This window comes from Medicago sativa, chromosome 1 (assembly GCF_051527215.1).
Source record: "Medicago sativa cultivar Bolivia chromosome 1, Bolivia_mono, whole genome shotgun sequence".
Taxonomy (NCBI): Eukaryota; Viridiplantae; Streptophyta; class Magnoliopsida; order Fabales; family Fabaceae; genus Medicago; species Medicago sativa.
In genome coordinates this window covers 57,454,726-57,470,185 of record NC_140749.1, presented here as the reverse complement: position 1 = coordinate 57,470,185, position 15,460 = coordinate 57,454,726, and the positions used below count along the sequence as shown (strand labels likewise).

The 15,460-nt window shown below is 31.9% G+C and overlaps 2 protein-coding genes across 2 annotated transcripts; both read right to left on the bottom strand.

Annotated features, from left to right (window-relative positions):
• Positions 1-5,001: 5,001 nt before the first annotated feature.
• On the bottom strand, positions 5,002-9,313 carry LOC146955699 (uncharacterized). The gene is made up of 3 exons (XM_085722744.1): positions 8,501-9,313; positions 8,243-8,396; positions 5,002-5,901 (listed from the first exon to the last, which is right to left on the bottom strand). Exons 1-3 carry the CDS (start codon positions 9,230-9,232, stop codon positions 5,441-5,443), a joined length of 1,347 nt encoding a protein of 448 aa, XP_085578870.1. The 5' UTR covers positions 9,233-9,313; the 3' UTR covers positions 5,002-5,440.
• A 3,657-nt stretch (positions 9,314-12,970) lies between these two features.
• LOC146955698 (uncharacterized) lies at positions 12,971-13,431 on the bottom strand. The gene is made up of 2 exons (XM_085748949.1): positions 13,260-13,431; positions 12,971-13,146 (listed from the first exon to the last, which is right to left on the bottom strand). Exons 1-2 carry the CDS (start codon positions 13,429-13,431, stop codon positions 12,971-12,973), a joined length of 348 nt encoding a protein of 115 aa, XP_085605075.1.
• Positions 13,432-15,460: the final 2,029 nt, after the last annotated feature.

The following is a 15,460-nucleotide window of genomic DNA, read 5'->3' as shown; positions in this document are numbered from 1 at the left end:
TTCACATGATCTACAGCAAAGACAGATATTAACTGCAATTTAGTATCGAGTCCTTTCATGTGAATTATACGCACTTTTAAAAAACTTGTTTTAAAGGAGAGATGTTCAAATTACGGAATATTACCATTCTTCGTAAATTTGAGAATGAAGGTCGCATAATCCAAATATTTGTGATGCATGGTCTAAGGCATGGGGTTCAGTAACATATTTTGTAAAAAAATTGTTCAGAAGGAAAAATGAACAAATTAATAAATATTGCACAAAAATTATAAATCTTTATCAAAATATTTATGAAAGCTTTATCAAGAGCAGGAAAACGTCATAAATTACATATTAGTTAAAATTATAAAAGTGAGCGCTACTGCCATAGAGTTACCAAAAAGGGATTAACACCAATATTTACATGACACAAAATGAACGAAAGAAACACATTAAACTCTTTAGCGTCTTGTGTAGGAACTTGGTTATTAATAATTTGACCGTTAAAAAATAAAAAATCTCCTTGACGTCAAAAAAGTAATATCAGCTGAGCAATATTCAGTCTCTTCACATATGCTTAGTAATATTCAGTCTGGAAGATTACATTGAAAGGATAGATGGTAAAATAACGGATAATTGTGAATCATTGTAATATGTCAAAATATAAACCTTAAAAACCATGAACCATCAACTTAGTTTTAAATAATTAAAAATAAAAAATTGTAAAATAGTTAAAAGTTTTTAAAAATATAAAAATTGGAAAATAGTTAAAAAAAATTGGTGAGATAGCACTCAACCAAGCAACACTAAAAAAATTATATGCATTAGCGTAACAAAAAAACAGACAGACGGACATAAAATATTACTCTAAACGTTAATGTGTGTATATAATCGCGAGGATGAAGAAATGAGATAAAAATATTTGGGATCATTAAATGACAGCGTGAATAAAAATATTTGTGAGATTGTGATGATTAAACGATATTGAAATTAAATATATAAGTGATAAAAAGATAATAAAATTCCTTTGAAAAAAAGGTAATAAAATTAAATGGAATCTCCTTAAAAAATTAATGGAACAGTTTAAAAAAATAAAGTTAAATGGAAGAAAAAAAAAACATATTGAAATATAATATTAAAAAATAAAGAAAAGGTTCCCAGCGTGGGTTGAAAAGAGGTGCTTGTGAAATAAATTGTCGAGAAGTAGTTTTTAAAGTAACATTCAACAGCTTCTGGTCAAAGCTCATTCCATTCAATTTTATGCGTTCAAAAAAAGTATTTTTTTTAGTAAGTACTTAATTGATATTGTATTCGGCCTAACTTCTCCTTAAAAATGTAGACAAGTTTGAAAAAAGTCGGGTCAAACGATACCTTAATCTCCCACAACGGCAATGTAGAAGCAACTGAATTTGGGAGAAAAAAATTGAAAAATAGTTAAAAATATAAAAATTGGAAAATAATTAAAAGTTATTAAAAATATAAAAATTAGAAAATAATTAAAAAAATTGGTTAGGGGCAAAAATGGAAATTCAAAGGCCAACCCTAAAAAAAAACCACCCTCCAATAATTGAATTACCAAAATGCCCCTCCTAGGGGCAAATTGGTAAATTCAATGGACATTAACTTTTATGTATAGTATATAGATAGATAAGGGTCATGTTAATCAGTGCCCTCGGGATACTAGTTAAGCAGCTAAAAATGAAAATAAATAAAAAAAATCAACATTAAAAACATCACTTTTTTAAGTTTCAAAATATAAAATACACAATTTTAAAGAAAACAATTCATTTTGTAATTCCTTAACCAGTGCCTAGGGACACCGGTTAACATTTCCCTATAAATAAATATATTAATTTCTTTTATAATCACTTGTTTATGATATGAATATGGTAAAAAATGTGAATAGTACATGTGAGTTGATAAAGAAAAGTTTCTTGCTGACTAGTGCCCTCATAGCAATGATTAAGGAATCTACAAATAGAAATTTTGTCTTGAAAATATAGCATTTTACTTATGAAGTTATGATTAAGTAATAATTACACAACTTTTTCATAAAAAATTATTTATTTGAGATGTTTGACCAATACCTTTAAAACACTGGTCAGCATTCTAAAAAAAACGGGTTAGTGCTTTGTACAGCGAGAGATTATTTCATGGAACTTCACGACACGTTGTAATACTCATCTTTTGTTTTTTTAGCCGCATTTATGGCAAGTTGGAGCTTCTTTACTTTTTTGGAACCAAAGCAATTACACGCTCGTGATACATTAGTGAGATGCTATATGGTACGACAACTTTGTGGCACCGTTTGCACGAATAGCTTTAGCCCGTGTGCTCCCTCCGGTCACATTTATAAGCAAAAAATCACTTTTTAAGTTCATTCAATATCTAATGTATTTGGTCTATAATATATACCAAATACATTAAGTATTCAATAAATTTAAAAAGTGGTTTTTTGCTTATAAATGTGACCGGAGGGAGTATATATACTCACACATCATGCTGTTTTTCAATTATTTAACAAAAGTAAATTAAAATATTGATTTTTGACATAGGTAAAATAAATATTTAACTATCTTTTTGATTTTTTTTCACAATATGAATTGTGTTGTCTTTGTTATGGATTTACTATAAAATATTCTCCACCAGCCGCTTCCACCGATTCTCCATATAGTTTGCAGTGGTGCTCCTGCAACAATAACAGCCAGGAGACTTGGCAGGTTATATGTATCATCCTTTCAAAATATTGTAGCGTGAATTCAACAAGGCATGTACGGTGCGTGTATCACACAAAACAGCATAGTCATTCTATTTTTCTGCTATCAAAGGCAAGTGCAGTAACCAAAAACCAAAACTTAATATTAAAGTGATAAGGACTAAATTATCATTTAAATTAATGGAGAATAAGAAAGAGAAAGATGTCTGGAATTGAACTTTAAGAAAGAGAGAAATTGAAGAAGAAACAAGGAATCGTGCAAATTGTGCGACAAATGTTGTCGTACCATAAATCATTTTCCTAAAAAAATATGGACAAAGAGTATAGACAGAAAACATTTCAGCGACGAAACTTGTGAAATGTAGTATGAAATTTTTTTATGGGAGTGATATGTTGAAAGTTAAAAAAGATTGAAATATGCTTGTGTTAAAAAGATTATATATTGTTCTGGTTTGGTGGGTCACTTGGTGATGGAATCGCCAGCTTGTCTCCACCGCGTCGGAAAGATTATAGGCGATGAATCTGTAAGGAAAGATAGAGCATTAATAAGAAAAAGTGGACAGAGTAATTTTTATCATTTGCAAAGTTACACTCCTCACAAAAACTGTAAAAACCATTACAATTTCTGTTTAGTGGATTGCAAAAATTTAAGCATAAACTCTGAAGAATAGTTTTAACAAGTCAATGAGAACTGTTTGCTAAAAGCAGAAGTAAAATTTATTGAAAGTGTAATCTTGTAAAGATTAAAAAAAAGTTTCATTGAAACACCATATTTTATAATAGACAGTGGATGATGTAGGAGGACAATATCTAATTACTGTCATGGAAATGGGTCAGGACTCAGGAGCAAAGTGAGTAGATTTTTGTATATATTATAGATAAATAGTAGCATCATTGTGACAGTGGAAAATGTTTGTGTGAATGACATATTTACTTAGTATCATTGATGAAGAAGAAAGCATATTATAGAATTGGGGTGAACCTTACAGATTGGTTAAATGTTCATAGTATTCTGGAATGAGTGGGTTGAATGTGTTGCCATTTAATTTAATGACATAATCATGTCAATTTCATCTTGAATTTTTTCAGTAGGTGTGGTGATTTGAGCATTTTTCTGTGTGTTAGAACTATCGCTACCTTCGTCTATTGTCCCTATATGCTTTGTAATCTATCACCCTTGCGCAGCATGTCTTGATTTCCTATCTTTTCTGCTAAGAAAATTTTCCGTCTGCCTTTGCTAAATGATAATAGTAATAGAGTTGGTTTATTTTTCCGAGAGACTAATGGTGAACGCACACACTATTAGCGCAGAGAAGTCGAAAATTGTGAGTTTGAACCCATGCGCCTTAACATCAAGCATCACTGCAATCTGTATTTACGAGACATAGAGTTGATTGTAGCATGCAATACACGCTACACTCAACATACGAGACAGTTACTGAGCTAGCGTCATTTTCCATAAAAATGCACCCGACATTTTGTTGTATTGTAACAAATAAATTCAAATCATGTGCTGAATTTTGTTGTACCGGTTGGGGAAGCTAAAACATTACCAATTTCGTTTGATACATTAATTAGTGTTAAAGCTATGAATCTGTAATTCATGAGTTTGTTACAAGGAGGTATAAAATCACACAAGGATTTCAAGTTTCAGCAATTTGGTTTGCAAGTGTTTGGATAATATGGAAATTAAGAAATAAAACACTGTTTCAGAATTCTTCATGGACGGTGGATAAAATGGTGGAGGAGATTAAAATTATGTCATGAAACTGGTTAAAAGTAAGAGTCCATTCATTTTTATTTTTCTATTTCTTAGTTAGTGGTGCGAAAATCCGATGGAAAGCTATGAGATATTTCTAACAAATTGCTGACTGTTAGATGAAGAATGGACTACACAATCCGAGCAAACCTTTTTATTAACAGTTCTTTTATAACAAGGTATGCTCCGATTGCATACGGCGACGGAATCAATAATACAGGAATTTGAAGACTACAACAAAATGCAGGTAATGTGTGGTGAAGTGTGATATATGCACAGGACTAGTAAATCATAATTCAGCCTTATCAGTTTTTGAAGGGGAAGCCCTTGGTTGAATTATGATTTACTAGTCCTGTGCATATATCACACTTCACCACACATTACCTGCATTTTGTTGTAGTCTTCAAATTCCTGCATTTTTTGTTTTCAACATTGCAGAGTTGTTTTCTTAAGAGACAAGTCAATGTCATTCTTGTAGCAAGTCATCTACGCCAAATGATATCATACAAAGGAAACTCCTTCGCCAAATGATGCCCGAGTAAAATAATGTACAATTATGCATAAATTTTATTCAAGATTAATATGCCCTAAAAACAATTATACATAATAGATATCATATAGGCAAATGCTACAAATCACGACAAATTTATCCCGATGGCATCACTGACATTGTACATGTTCACTGTAGCAAGTCTGGTACTTACATCCATCCGTTCATGTATTGTGTGACAGGATTATCTAAAGGTGACATTATGTTCGCGATTCATTCGTGAAAGGGACGTTCGCTTTATATAGCAGCACTCTTTCATATATAGACTCAATATCATAGCACGACAATACATTTCTCACGCTTTAACCTATAATTTAAAACCCCAAAATATAACTCCTTAATAGACGAAATGCAATCTATAATACACATCCATAAAATGCAACCTAATCTAATAAATACTAATCCAATAATTAAGGCAGTGATGATGTGATTAATTTCATTTCTTGAATGTCTTAGCAGCATCAATAAGGATAGCCTTCATCTTACCAACAACCTCTTGCATCTGTTCTCTAGAATGTAATGGTGCTGGATACACACAAGCACAATCCAAGCTTCCATCTCTTATGGTATCAAAAATGGCAATAGATGGACCCACCCCATGAACAGAAGCACATCCCATATAATCCTCTACACCAACCTCTCTTTGCTTCTTTATACTGTCGTCTATAACCGTGTCTTCGAACACCGACATGATCGCCGTTCTTAACGAAGAAGATGGTGTCAATCCTGGATTCTCTATGGCCTTGCACATCAGAAAGTTTAAGTCTGCCATGTCTGAAAAATGTTTGTTGCATTTCTTTGAGTTTGCAAAGGCTCCATAAGTTTTCTTTGCAAGCTCCCATAGAGTTTCCCCTCCTTTCATCTCGTGGGAATTGAGAATGGCAGAGTGGTAAAAACCTGAATATATTCGTAGGATCAAATCAGTTGTTTGATTAGATAGATACAAGGGCCAAATTTATTGAGTATTTGAATGCATTTTTTTTCAATGTTATGTTACGTCCTTTTCTTTTATATGCTCGTTTTGACTAGTGAGTGTCTTTGTGTCGACGCATGTAATTTAATGTGACAAAGGAGTAATCGTGAACAAATAAAAGAGCTCTTATACATGTACCTTCCAATTTTCCAACACATATTTAAGACCTCATTTTCTCTCTATCTCTCTTCTTATCATGTCTATCATCATATTAATTTCTCTATTGTTTTCTCTCTCTCAATGTATACGTGGCTATATAAGTGTACATTGAACATTTTCTTTTATAAGAAACGTTATATTTTTTATCTTAAATATAAATAAAAGTTTACTGAGAAAAAAACTTTGTCAAATTAATTTTCTAGTATAATTTTTTATTATGTGAAATTTATTGATTTCATGCAAAATATATGTGAAATTTACTTAAGTGTCATGTTTAATATTTCGAGAAAAAAATCAACTCAACTATCCACATTAACTATTTTAAATTGAAGGAAAGCTATATTAGCAATAGAAGCATTAATTAGTTTAAAAATGGTCGATTTTTGTTTATAATAATGATTAATGACTAAGATTTGAGACTTTTTTTTTTTTTGCTTAGGATAGAGACAATCGTTTTGAAAGATAGAAATTTAAATAAACACATTAATATAAGACTGAAAGTCCATTTTATTTCCTGATAAAATTCACAATATCCGATTTAATCCTTGAGAAAATAAAAGCAACTTTTAGCCCTTGAGAAATATAAACTATTACAAGTTAGTCCCTACCCTATTTCTACTTTATTTGGTTGACGAAGGAAATATAGAGGAGTGAAAAAAACTGAAAAGAAGAGATTAGTTTCATTAATTAAAATAAAATGCATCTTTACCTATTTAAAATATTTTTGTTATTTTCATTGATTGAAATAAAATACATCTTTTATTTTGTAAAAAAAATAATTAGTTTAGCTTATTTTTATTATATCAAGTTTTTGTTTAAGAATATTTATGTCATTTTATTAATACAAATATTTAATTTTATCAATAATCTCTTCTTTTTTTTTAAGGAAATAATATCTTCTTTTTACTTTGCTTTCATTTATCTTTCTTTTATCAACTAAATAAAGTGTAAAGAGAGGAGATGTTAACTTTTCATGGTTTATTTTTCTTAAGGAATAAAAATTACTTTTATTTTTCAAGGGAGTAAATTAGGTCTTGCGAATTTTCTCAAGGACTAAAGTGAGTCTTCACTCTTAATATAAAATAAATCATAAATTTGATCTTCGAACCATCTCTCTAATTCGATTCCTACACTATTATAAATCATCAAATTAGTCCCTCAATTTCATTTAAAAACAAGATATAAAATGACCCTCTTAAAAAGATAGTAGAAAATGATGGCCCAGCGACTATTTTAAAACTTTTTCTGAGACTCGTATTAGTTGTGCAAAAGAAAAGGAGTAGACTACTCCGAGTAGTAATGTGTTCATTTATTACATTACTATGTTTAGAGAATTCATGCATTTAATACAATAAGGATACATTGCAAAATTTAATGCAGCAAAGCAACTAGACTGTCACAACATTTCCTTCAAAAAAATAAACTAGACTGCCATAACATACAGTGCAGGATTCCAAATGCAGTCATCACCAATCACTTTTTTTTATCATCCCAAACCTTTAATTTAATGGCCATTTAATAGTATTTGTACGAAGCAAGCTTACTTTTATGGTTCGTAATGAACAACACAGTTAAAACTTGGCATAGGTTTGAATCCGCCTTTAATCACAGTTTTAATCTTTCTATTTTCATCACTCGTGTAATTTGAACCCTATTTTTTTCTTCTTCTAAAAAAAAAAACCCTATTTTTTTTCTTTTTGAGGGAGTTAATCCCCTATTTTAAAAATATGATGTAATTAGTCCCCTAACCTTTCTATTTTCATCCACTCGTGTAAATATGTTTGGATTTAAAAAAAAAATAAGATGTAACATATTTTATTACATCTTATGTAAGATGTAACATATTTTCTTTCAAAAAAAAAAAAAAGATGTAACATATTTTAAACGATATGGCATGCAAATCTAGTATGAAATGCTCAACTTGTAAGAAAATCTCGCTAAACCTAAGAGAAGTAATATTTTTACAATCATTTTGTCATAATTTTTGGACAACCATCTCTCATACTCACATTATGTTTTTACTCTTTCTTCTTTTTTATCTCTATGTTGTTTTTAGCAAATATAGTTGTACAAATATCATTACTCAAACCCTAAACATAAACTCACCAAAATTGTCGGAGAGACAAGATTGGAGTGTGGATCTGCAATCAGTGAGAGTAACAATACCATACTTCTTGGAACCACGTTTTGAGCCATGGGCAGCCATCAACCCCGCAGCACTCAACACACCACACACTTTTATCCCATTCAACGTGCAACCCTATCAATTAAAATTCAATCATCATCATATAGTAATGAGATATATATTTAGTCATTACATGAACATTAAACTGAAAATATATATATGGTAATTAAGGAGCTTACAGCTAGAACCCCCTTAGTGTCATCTTGATTAAGTTGCAACCTCACAACTTGTGAAAACCTCGTTGCTTTGGTGTCACAAAATTTCATATTCGTTAACCTAAGTGAGTTGAGTGAGTAACCAAGCATGTCAAAACCACGTGCTAACAAAGCCTTCTTTGTTTTCTCACGAGGAACAAGATCCTCAATAGCCAAACTAACCTCATGTTTAACTTCCTTATCATTTTCTTCAAGGATCTCTTCCTTTTCTTCCATGAGCACAAGCAACTCTCCCAAAAGTGACACCGCTGTCGTGCGGTCACATGCGACGACGTGGAGCCGCAATGCAACAACCCAAACGTTGTTCGGCAGTGCGTAAACACTGCCGAAAAACATTTCGTTTGAGTCACGCTTTGCGTCGCGCCACTCGTTGTCGTTGTTGAGTTCAAGTTCTAGAATTTGTTGGAGAGGGGAGAGTGAAATGGTACCGTTTTGTTGTGATGAGAGGTCGTGGGTTGTTAGTTGGAGGAAAGGTGTGGGGGATGTGAGGAAGGAGAAGGTGTTTGTGTGTTGGAGAAGAGTGGACCTGAGGATAGGATGGGAATTTTGGAGTTTGTGAAGTGCTGTTTGGAAACGGTGTATGTTTGGTGGTTTTGAAGTGCGTAATGTTATGACGGCGACGCCGGTGCCGCCGCGAGCCGCCTTGCACCAGCTGCATTCTGTGCCGCCAACGGTTCTACCTTTGTGTTCGGTCATGATGGATGGTTTAGATGGTTGGAAGGGAGCTTGATGATGAAGTATTTATATTGGATTTTATACAGCATAGTTTGATTGAGCCAAATGAAGAAAGCATGTGTCACTTGATCATTAATTATTATTGAAAAAAATATACAATTTCATACTTTTTTTTATCAAAAAATTCCATAAATGTTTAATACAGTGACTAATCTATGTCGAAAATCATTTGCTTAAGTGGTCAAATTTCTTAGATCAATTTATTGCTGGGCTTTGGTCATACTAATTATTAAACATCATGTTTTCGTAAACCAAAAAATATTACCCTTCACCCAAGAGTTGTGAGTGTCAATTAGTTTAACCAAAGTCATGTTCGAATACAATATTAGACGTGCAACAACGTTAAATCTTTTAGAGAGAACTTGCCGTTCATTTAGGTCGAACCAGGTTCGAGGGATTAATCTAGACGGTTAAGCGCGGAGGATATTTGGTTTAAGCCAAAAACATGTTACACTTTGATTAAGTATTTTTATTTGTAATCCTTAAGTTAATACATTCTAGGAGTATAAGAATTGGGTGGGCATAACCAAATTTTGTAAAGTCTAACCGACTTGGTCAAATAATTCAAGGTCTAAACTTGACTTGTTTTCAGTCACAAACGTTTTTTTTTTTTGCATGATCCTAGCCATTTTCAAAGTTTAATATGACATGTTAGCTCAAATAAATGTTTGTTTTATATCTTTGGATTGATTATTGAATTAATAAATCAATAAAATTATGCTCTTTTATGATATTTTAAAGAATATTACATTATTGTATTTAATAATAGAATATGACTTTATATTATAAACTTTACATTAAATCATATTTCAATTTAATAAGTATGCCTTTATATACAAAAAAATGTCAATATGTGACAAAATTAATTTAGATCAATATACTTAAATATGTATACTACTAGATAATAGATATGAAGACCTAGCTTAAACGGAATTTGAATCATTGATTCATCGTATTGTACAAATTCATCATTATACACTGTACTTTAGAAAATAAATTATTTGAATTCATAACCAACTGTATTCAGCTGCGGTGACACTACTATTCAATGGAGGAGTGGCGGTAAAAGGCGTATGATTGTTTATAGTAATTTATTGCTGTAATAAGCTGATGACTACTACTCACACCTCCTAGCTATATCTCCGACTAAATATAGCAATCTATCTCCCAACCATATTCATTGAAGCACTAAATTTCTTTCGTGTTTCTTCATGTTGTCTTGGCCAAACATGTACACTTTCCGTCTTCAACGTGCCTACAGAGTACATTAATTTCATTAGTTCTTTTTATAAGACCCACCATATTAATAAAATTTATAAAAGTATTTAAAAATATTTGTAATATAAAATTTGTAAGAAATGTGAGTTGCTTCTTTCATAATTACCTCTACCATCATAAGAGTAAAAACAAATTTACATTTTCTAATTGTAAATTAAATATGGAAAGGGAACACAAATATGTAAATTAAATATGGATAGCAACACAAATTCTTTTTTGATTTTTCTGTAGAATCAATTCAAATTATTTTTGGATCTGTTGTTATACACATTATTACACAAGATCAGCCAAGAGTATAATCCATGTGCATGCACTTCTTGTTTATTTTGAGATTCATATTCATTTAATTCGATGCCATGTAGTTCTATATACTTATCCATGGTGGACCTACATACAAGGACCCCAATGGGCATCATCATGGTATACATTAAATTCCACGCAGAAGTCCTTGCTTGTTAAGGTAAGAAATTTGACCATCGAGCTGCTCATATTGGTTGTCTAGTCTGTAATTTTTTGAATGGGGAGGAGTTTCTTTCATTTGAAGATAGAGCTGTTTAAAATAGGTTAGAATGTTGGTTCGATTGATCCACATTTTAGCATGGTTGTATTCTAAAAAATTTGAAAGATAATTTTTGGGGGACATTTGTTTAAAATTTTAACACATTCACGAGATAATTCTCATAAAACATTTTTGGGTTAATAGTGTTTTTCACCCCTGTAATATATGTCATTTCTGGTTTTCACCCTTATGAAATTCTCGGTTTGGTTTGCATCCTCGTAAAAAAAAAAAATTCCGGCTTACCACCCTCCTCCCTCCAACTCACCAAATGAGCTTATGTGGCGATGACATGGCTTTAATTTTTTAATTGACCACGTCACATTTTATTATTAAAATATTCAAAAAAAATTAAAAATAATATAAATTCATTTATATTAATGAAAAAATAAAAAATAATTTTAAACATTTGAAAATTAATTTTTGAAAATAAAAAAATTGTAAAAATAAGAAAAAAATTAAGGAAATTCTTTTTTTAAAAAAATTCTGGAAATTATTTTTACCACCAAAATTTTTTATTTTTTGTATAAAAAAACAAACTTTTTAATTTTGGAAAAAAATGATTTTTTTCCAATATTTTAATGTCGAAAAAGATGTTATAAAAATTCTGGAGTAAAATTTTTGAAAAAAAAAATCTGAATTTTTTCTAAATTTGAATCCAAATTTTTTAAAAATTTAAATTTTTCCAGAATTTTTTTTTCTAGAAAAAAAATTATAAAACTTTTTTTGGTAAAAAAAACTGACCTTTATTTGTATTTTGAAAATTAAATTCCAGAATTTTTTTTTAAAACATTTTTAATTTCGAAAAAAAATATGATTATATTTTCTAATTTTTTAAATTTTGAAAGAAAAAAATCTTACCTTTTTTTCTGTTTTTTTTATTTTTGGAAAAAAAATCTAGATATAAAAAAAAAAAAGAAATCCAGAAAATTTCGTAAAACAAAAATTTACAATCTTTTTTATTTTCAAAAATTAATTTTCAAATGCTTTAAATTAATTTTTTATTTTTCAATTATTATAAATGAATTTATATTATTTTTTGGATTTTTTTAATTTTAAAAAATTAAATTTAGATATTTTAATAATAAAATATGATGTGGCCAATTAAAAAAATTAAGAAAAAAACCAAGTCAGCTCCACATAAGCGAATTTCCTGAGTTGGATGGTGGAGGGGGGTTTTCCGAAAAAAATAATAATTACAAGGATGCAAATCAAACCGAAAATTTCATAAGGGTGAAAACCGGAAATGACATATATTACAGGGGTGAAAAACAATATTCACCCAACATTTTTCAACACAAAGAGACACAAAAGAGGTTAAAGGGGTCTAAAAAAAATCTGAATTATGCTCTTCTCCCAGCAAATTTCACTCCAACCCAGTCAAACTGACCAAAATACCTCTGCGTTAGTTAACTAACGCAAGTGTAAATTTATGCGTTAGTTAACTAACGCTGTGTCACTTAAGTAACACAAGTGTAAAGCACTGCGTGAGTTAACTCACGCCCAATTTGTGCAGAAAACCAGAAGAGGCTGAAACCTCTATTTTCCCTAATTTTTTCAGTCATTCTTTCATACATTCATTCATTCATTCATTTAGTTGCATGCTATTTTCATCATTCATTTAAGCATTCATTCAATCAAGCATTAAGTCATAATTAAATTACGAAAAATAATGGAATAAAACAACGGAATAAAATAACGAAAAATGTCATAAAAGCGCCAAAAAGCTCAAATGTAATAGGATTACAACCAAATCCAACAAAATGTCATAAAAAACCTAGAAAATATCATAAAACCCTACTCCCGTGGACTCCTACTCCTCCTCCGTGGAGCCGCTCCAGCATGCTCCACTCAGACTGTATGCCCTACATCAAGCGAACCACCTCCTCTGGATTATGAAACACAGCATGATGTGCCATTGCACTGTCCACTCTGGCTCTGATGTTGCTGATGATCTGGTATGGGTCGGGAGGATGTTTGTCCCACTGCTGCTCAACAAGAACCTCCTCGTAAGGAGGGACAGGACGAGGATGGGCATCAACTACATAGTCAAGAATGGCCGCAGGGGGTTCAGTATAGGATGTGATACTCTAATGAACCATCTCATGTACCCTCTAGAATGAGCCCACGGCTCGTTATCCGGAACCGGATGACCCCTCTGCTGCTGGCTGAGGACATGTAAAGCAAACTCCGTGAAGGCTTGGGCCATGTCATATGCCGCAAGAAGCTCAATGTCTGTAGAAGGCCTGGGCCATGTTTGGACATACACATACTGCCTAAGAACCCGCTCTGGCAAGTGACGGATCCTCCTGTCTTTGCCGGCCATGATCCATCCGGAGTACCAGCATATGTCCTGAAAGGGCATGATGTGTCATCGTCTCTCGTACGGCCTCCAGATGACATGTGAATGGTCCAACGAATCATTGGCATCTCTATAGTGTCCAGGATCAGAAAAGCCCCTAGGATGTTTCCATTGACTCACAAGCAGGGCAATAGTAGGGTCGTACTCATCATTATCAATCTTCGGAATGATGTTCGTGAAGTGCGCCAAAGTCCATCCCTGCAAACACAAAGAAACAAATTTATATCAGCATAAGTATTATACAAACAACTATACGTTTACGATCCAATAAGTAAAAAAGAAGAAAAAAAATATATTACCACAAGGAAGGTCATGTAACCACCACAGGAGGCAGATGAGTCGGAGGTAAGAGATAGTTGCTCATATAGGAAAGCAAGTCCCATCCCACCCCATGAAAAGTTGTCCAACTCGTCAATATCTTACAGCGCAAGCAGCCACAACAGATTAATGCTTCTGCTGTTCTTGCAGGCAAAAAGGGTCCAACCAAGCAAGAGCAACAGAAACGCCTTAATGCAGGCCAGCCTAACTTGAGCTTGCTCGTCTTGCTCCTCCTGTGTGTCAGGATCAAGCAGCTGATTACACCTATTCAAGAGCTCCTCGTAGCGCCTCTTCAGTTTACCAAAACTGATATGAGCAGCACCCTGTTTTCCCACCTCCTTAGCGGCAGCCTCCGTTGTAAAAAGTAGGTCCACTTGCATCATCTATATCCCCTCCTCATGGGTTAGTTAAGTCACGCTGCATGACTTAACTCACTCCGCGCTACTTAAGTCACACAACAATTACAACGTGCGTTAGTTAAGTCACGCAGCGTGACTTAACTTACGCAGGGGCATTATAGTCTTTTCAGCTGGGTGCGAGCAGAATGTGCTGGGAGAAGAGCAGAATTCAATAAATCCTCTTGTAAAAAAAAAGAAGAAAAAGCATAAACGAATCATTTTGGTCCGATCCGATTAGTCCTAATAATGAAATGGGCCGAAACGAATCATTGAACTTTGGACCAACCACTAAATATCTCAATGGGATTTTTGAAAAAATAAATAATATTTGTAAAATCTTTAAAAATTATTATTGAATTTAAACATTATTAATAAAAATATATTTAAATGTGGAAATTTAATAAATAAATAAAAAGAAGACACATTTAGCTTCTTATTTTTTGAGGCAAAAGATACATTTTGCTAAAACTTATAACATTAAATTATATATGATTAATTATAATTAGGTTCAATTGAAGAAATAAAAATGTAGTTGGATTGATATTCAATGTTATTGTAAAAAAAAAAAAGTACACTCAATTATATATCACAATAGATAATTACGAGAAACTACTCCATTAAAGCGACATAAAATAACGAAGGCTTAATTACAGTTTTAACTTCTATAGTTTTTCAATTGTGCGATTTTAATCCCTCCAGTTTCAAATGTGCGATTTCAACCCCCCTACTTTAACTCCATTTGCATTTTCTTGACGTTTCCATCTCCTAAAAAATAGATCTGACTTTTGCATTTTCATGAATTTTATAACCAAAATAGATTTTGTCTGGGACAATACAGCGGTGGGTTTTTTTTTTTTTTTTTTTTGTATTTTATAAATTACCTCCAAAAGCATTCATTTCTAATAAGCTTCCCGTGTGATTGTGAACCAGATAACATGACGTACTTTGACTGAAAACAACGTCTCTGGATACTAAATGTAAATAATCTTATATTGAAAGAAAATTGAACAATTTAACTAAAAAGACATATGAAGAGAGGGTAAAACGATACAAAGGGAAGGGGATCTACTTAAATGAACCTTAATCAAAGATATAAGGGGAAAAATCATTCCCTTAGTAGTTGAAGAGCAAGCTGTGACGAAATACTTTGTGAATATGGCAGGCATGATGATAATGTGTACCAAGTGCTCCACATAGCAAGTGTATGAAACAGAGTGAGAGTGAGCTTATAAATACCAATTTCACTTTGAATTTAATGACATTAGCTTAATAAAAAT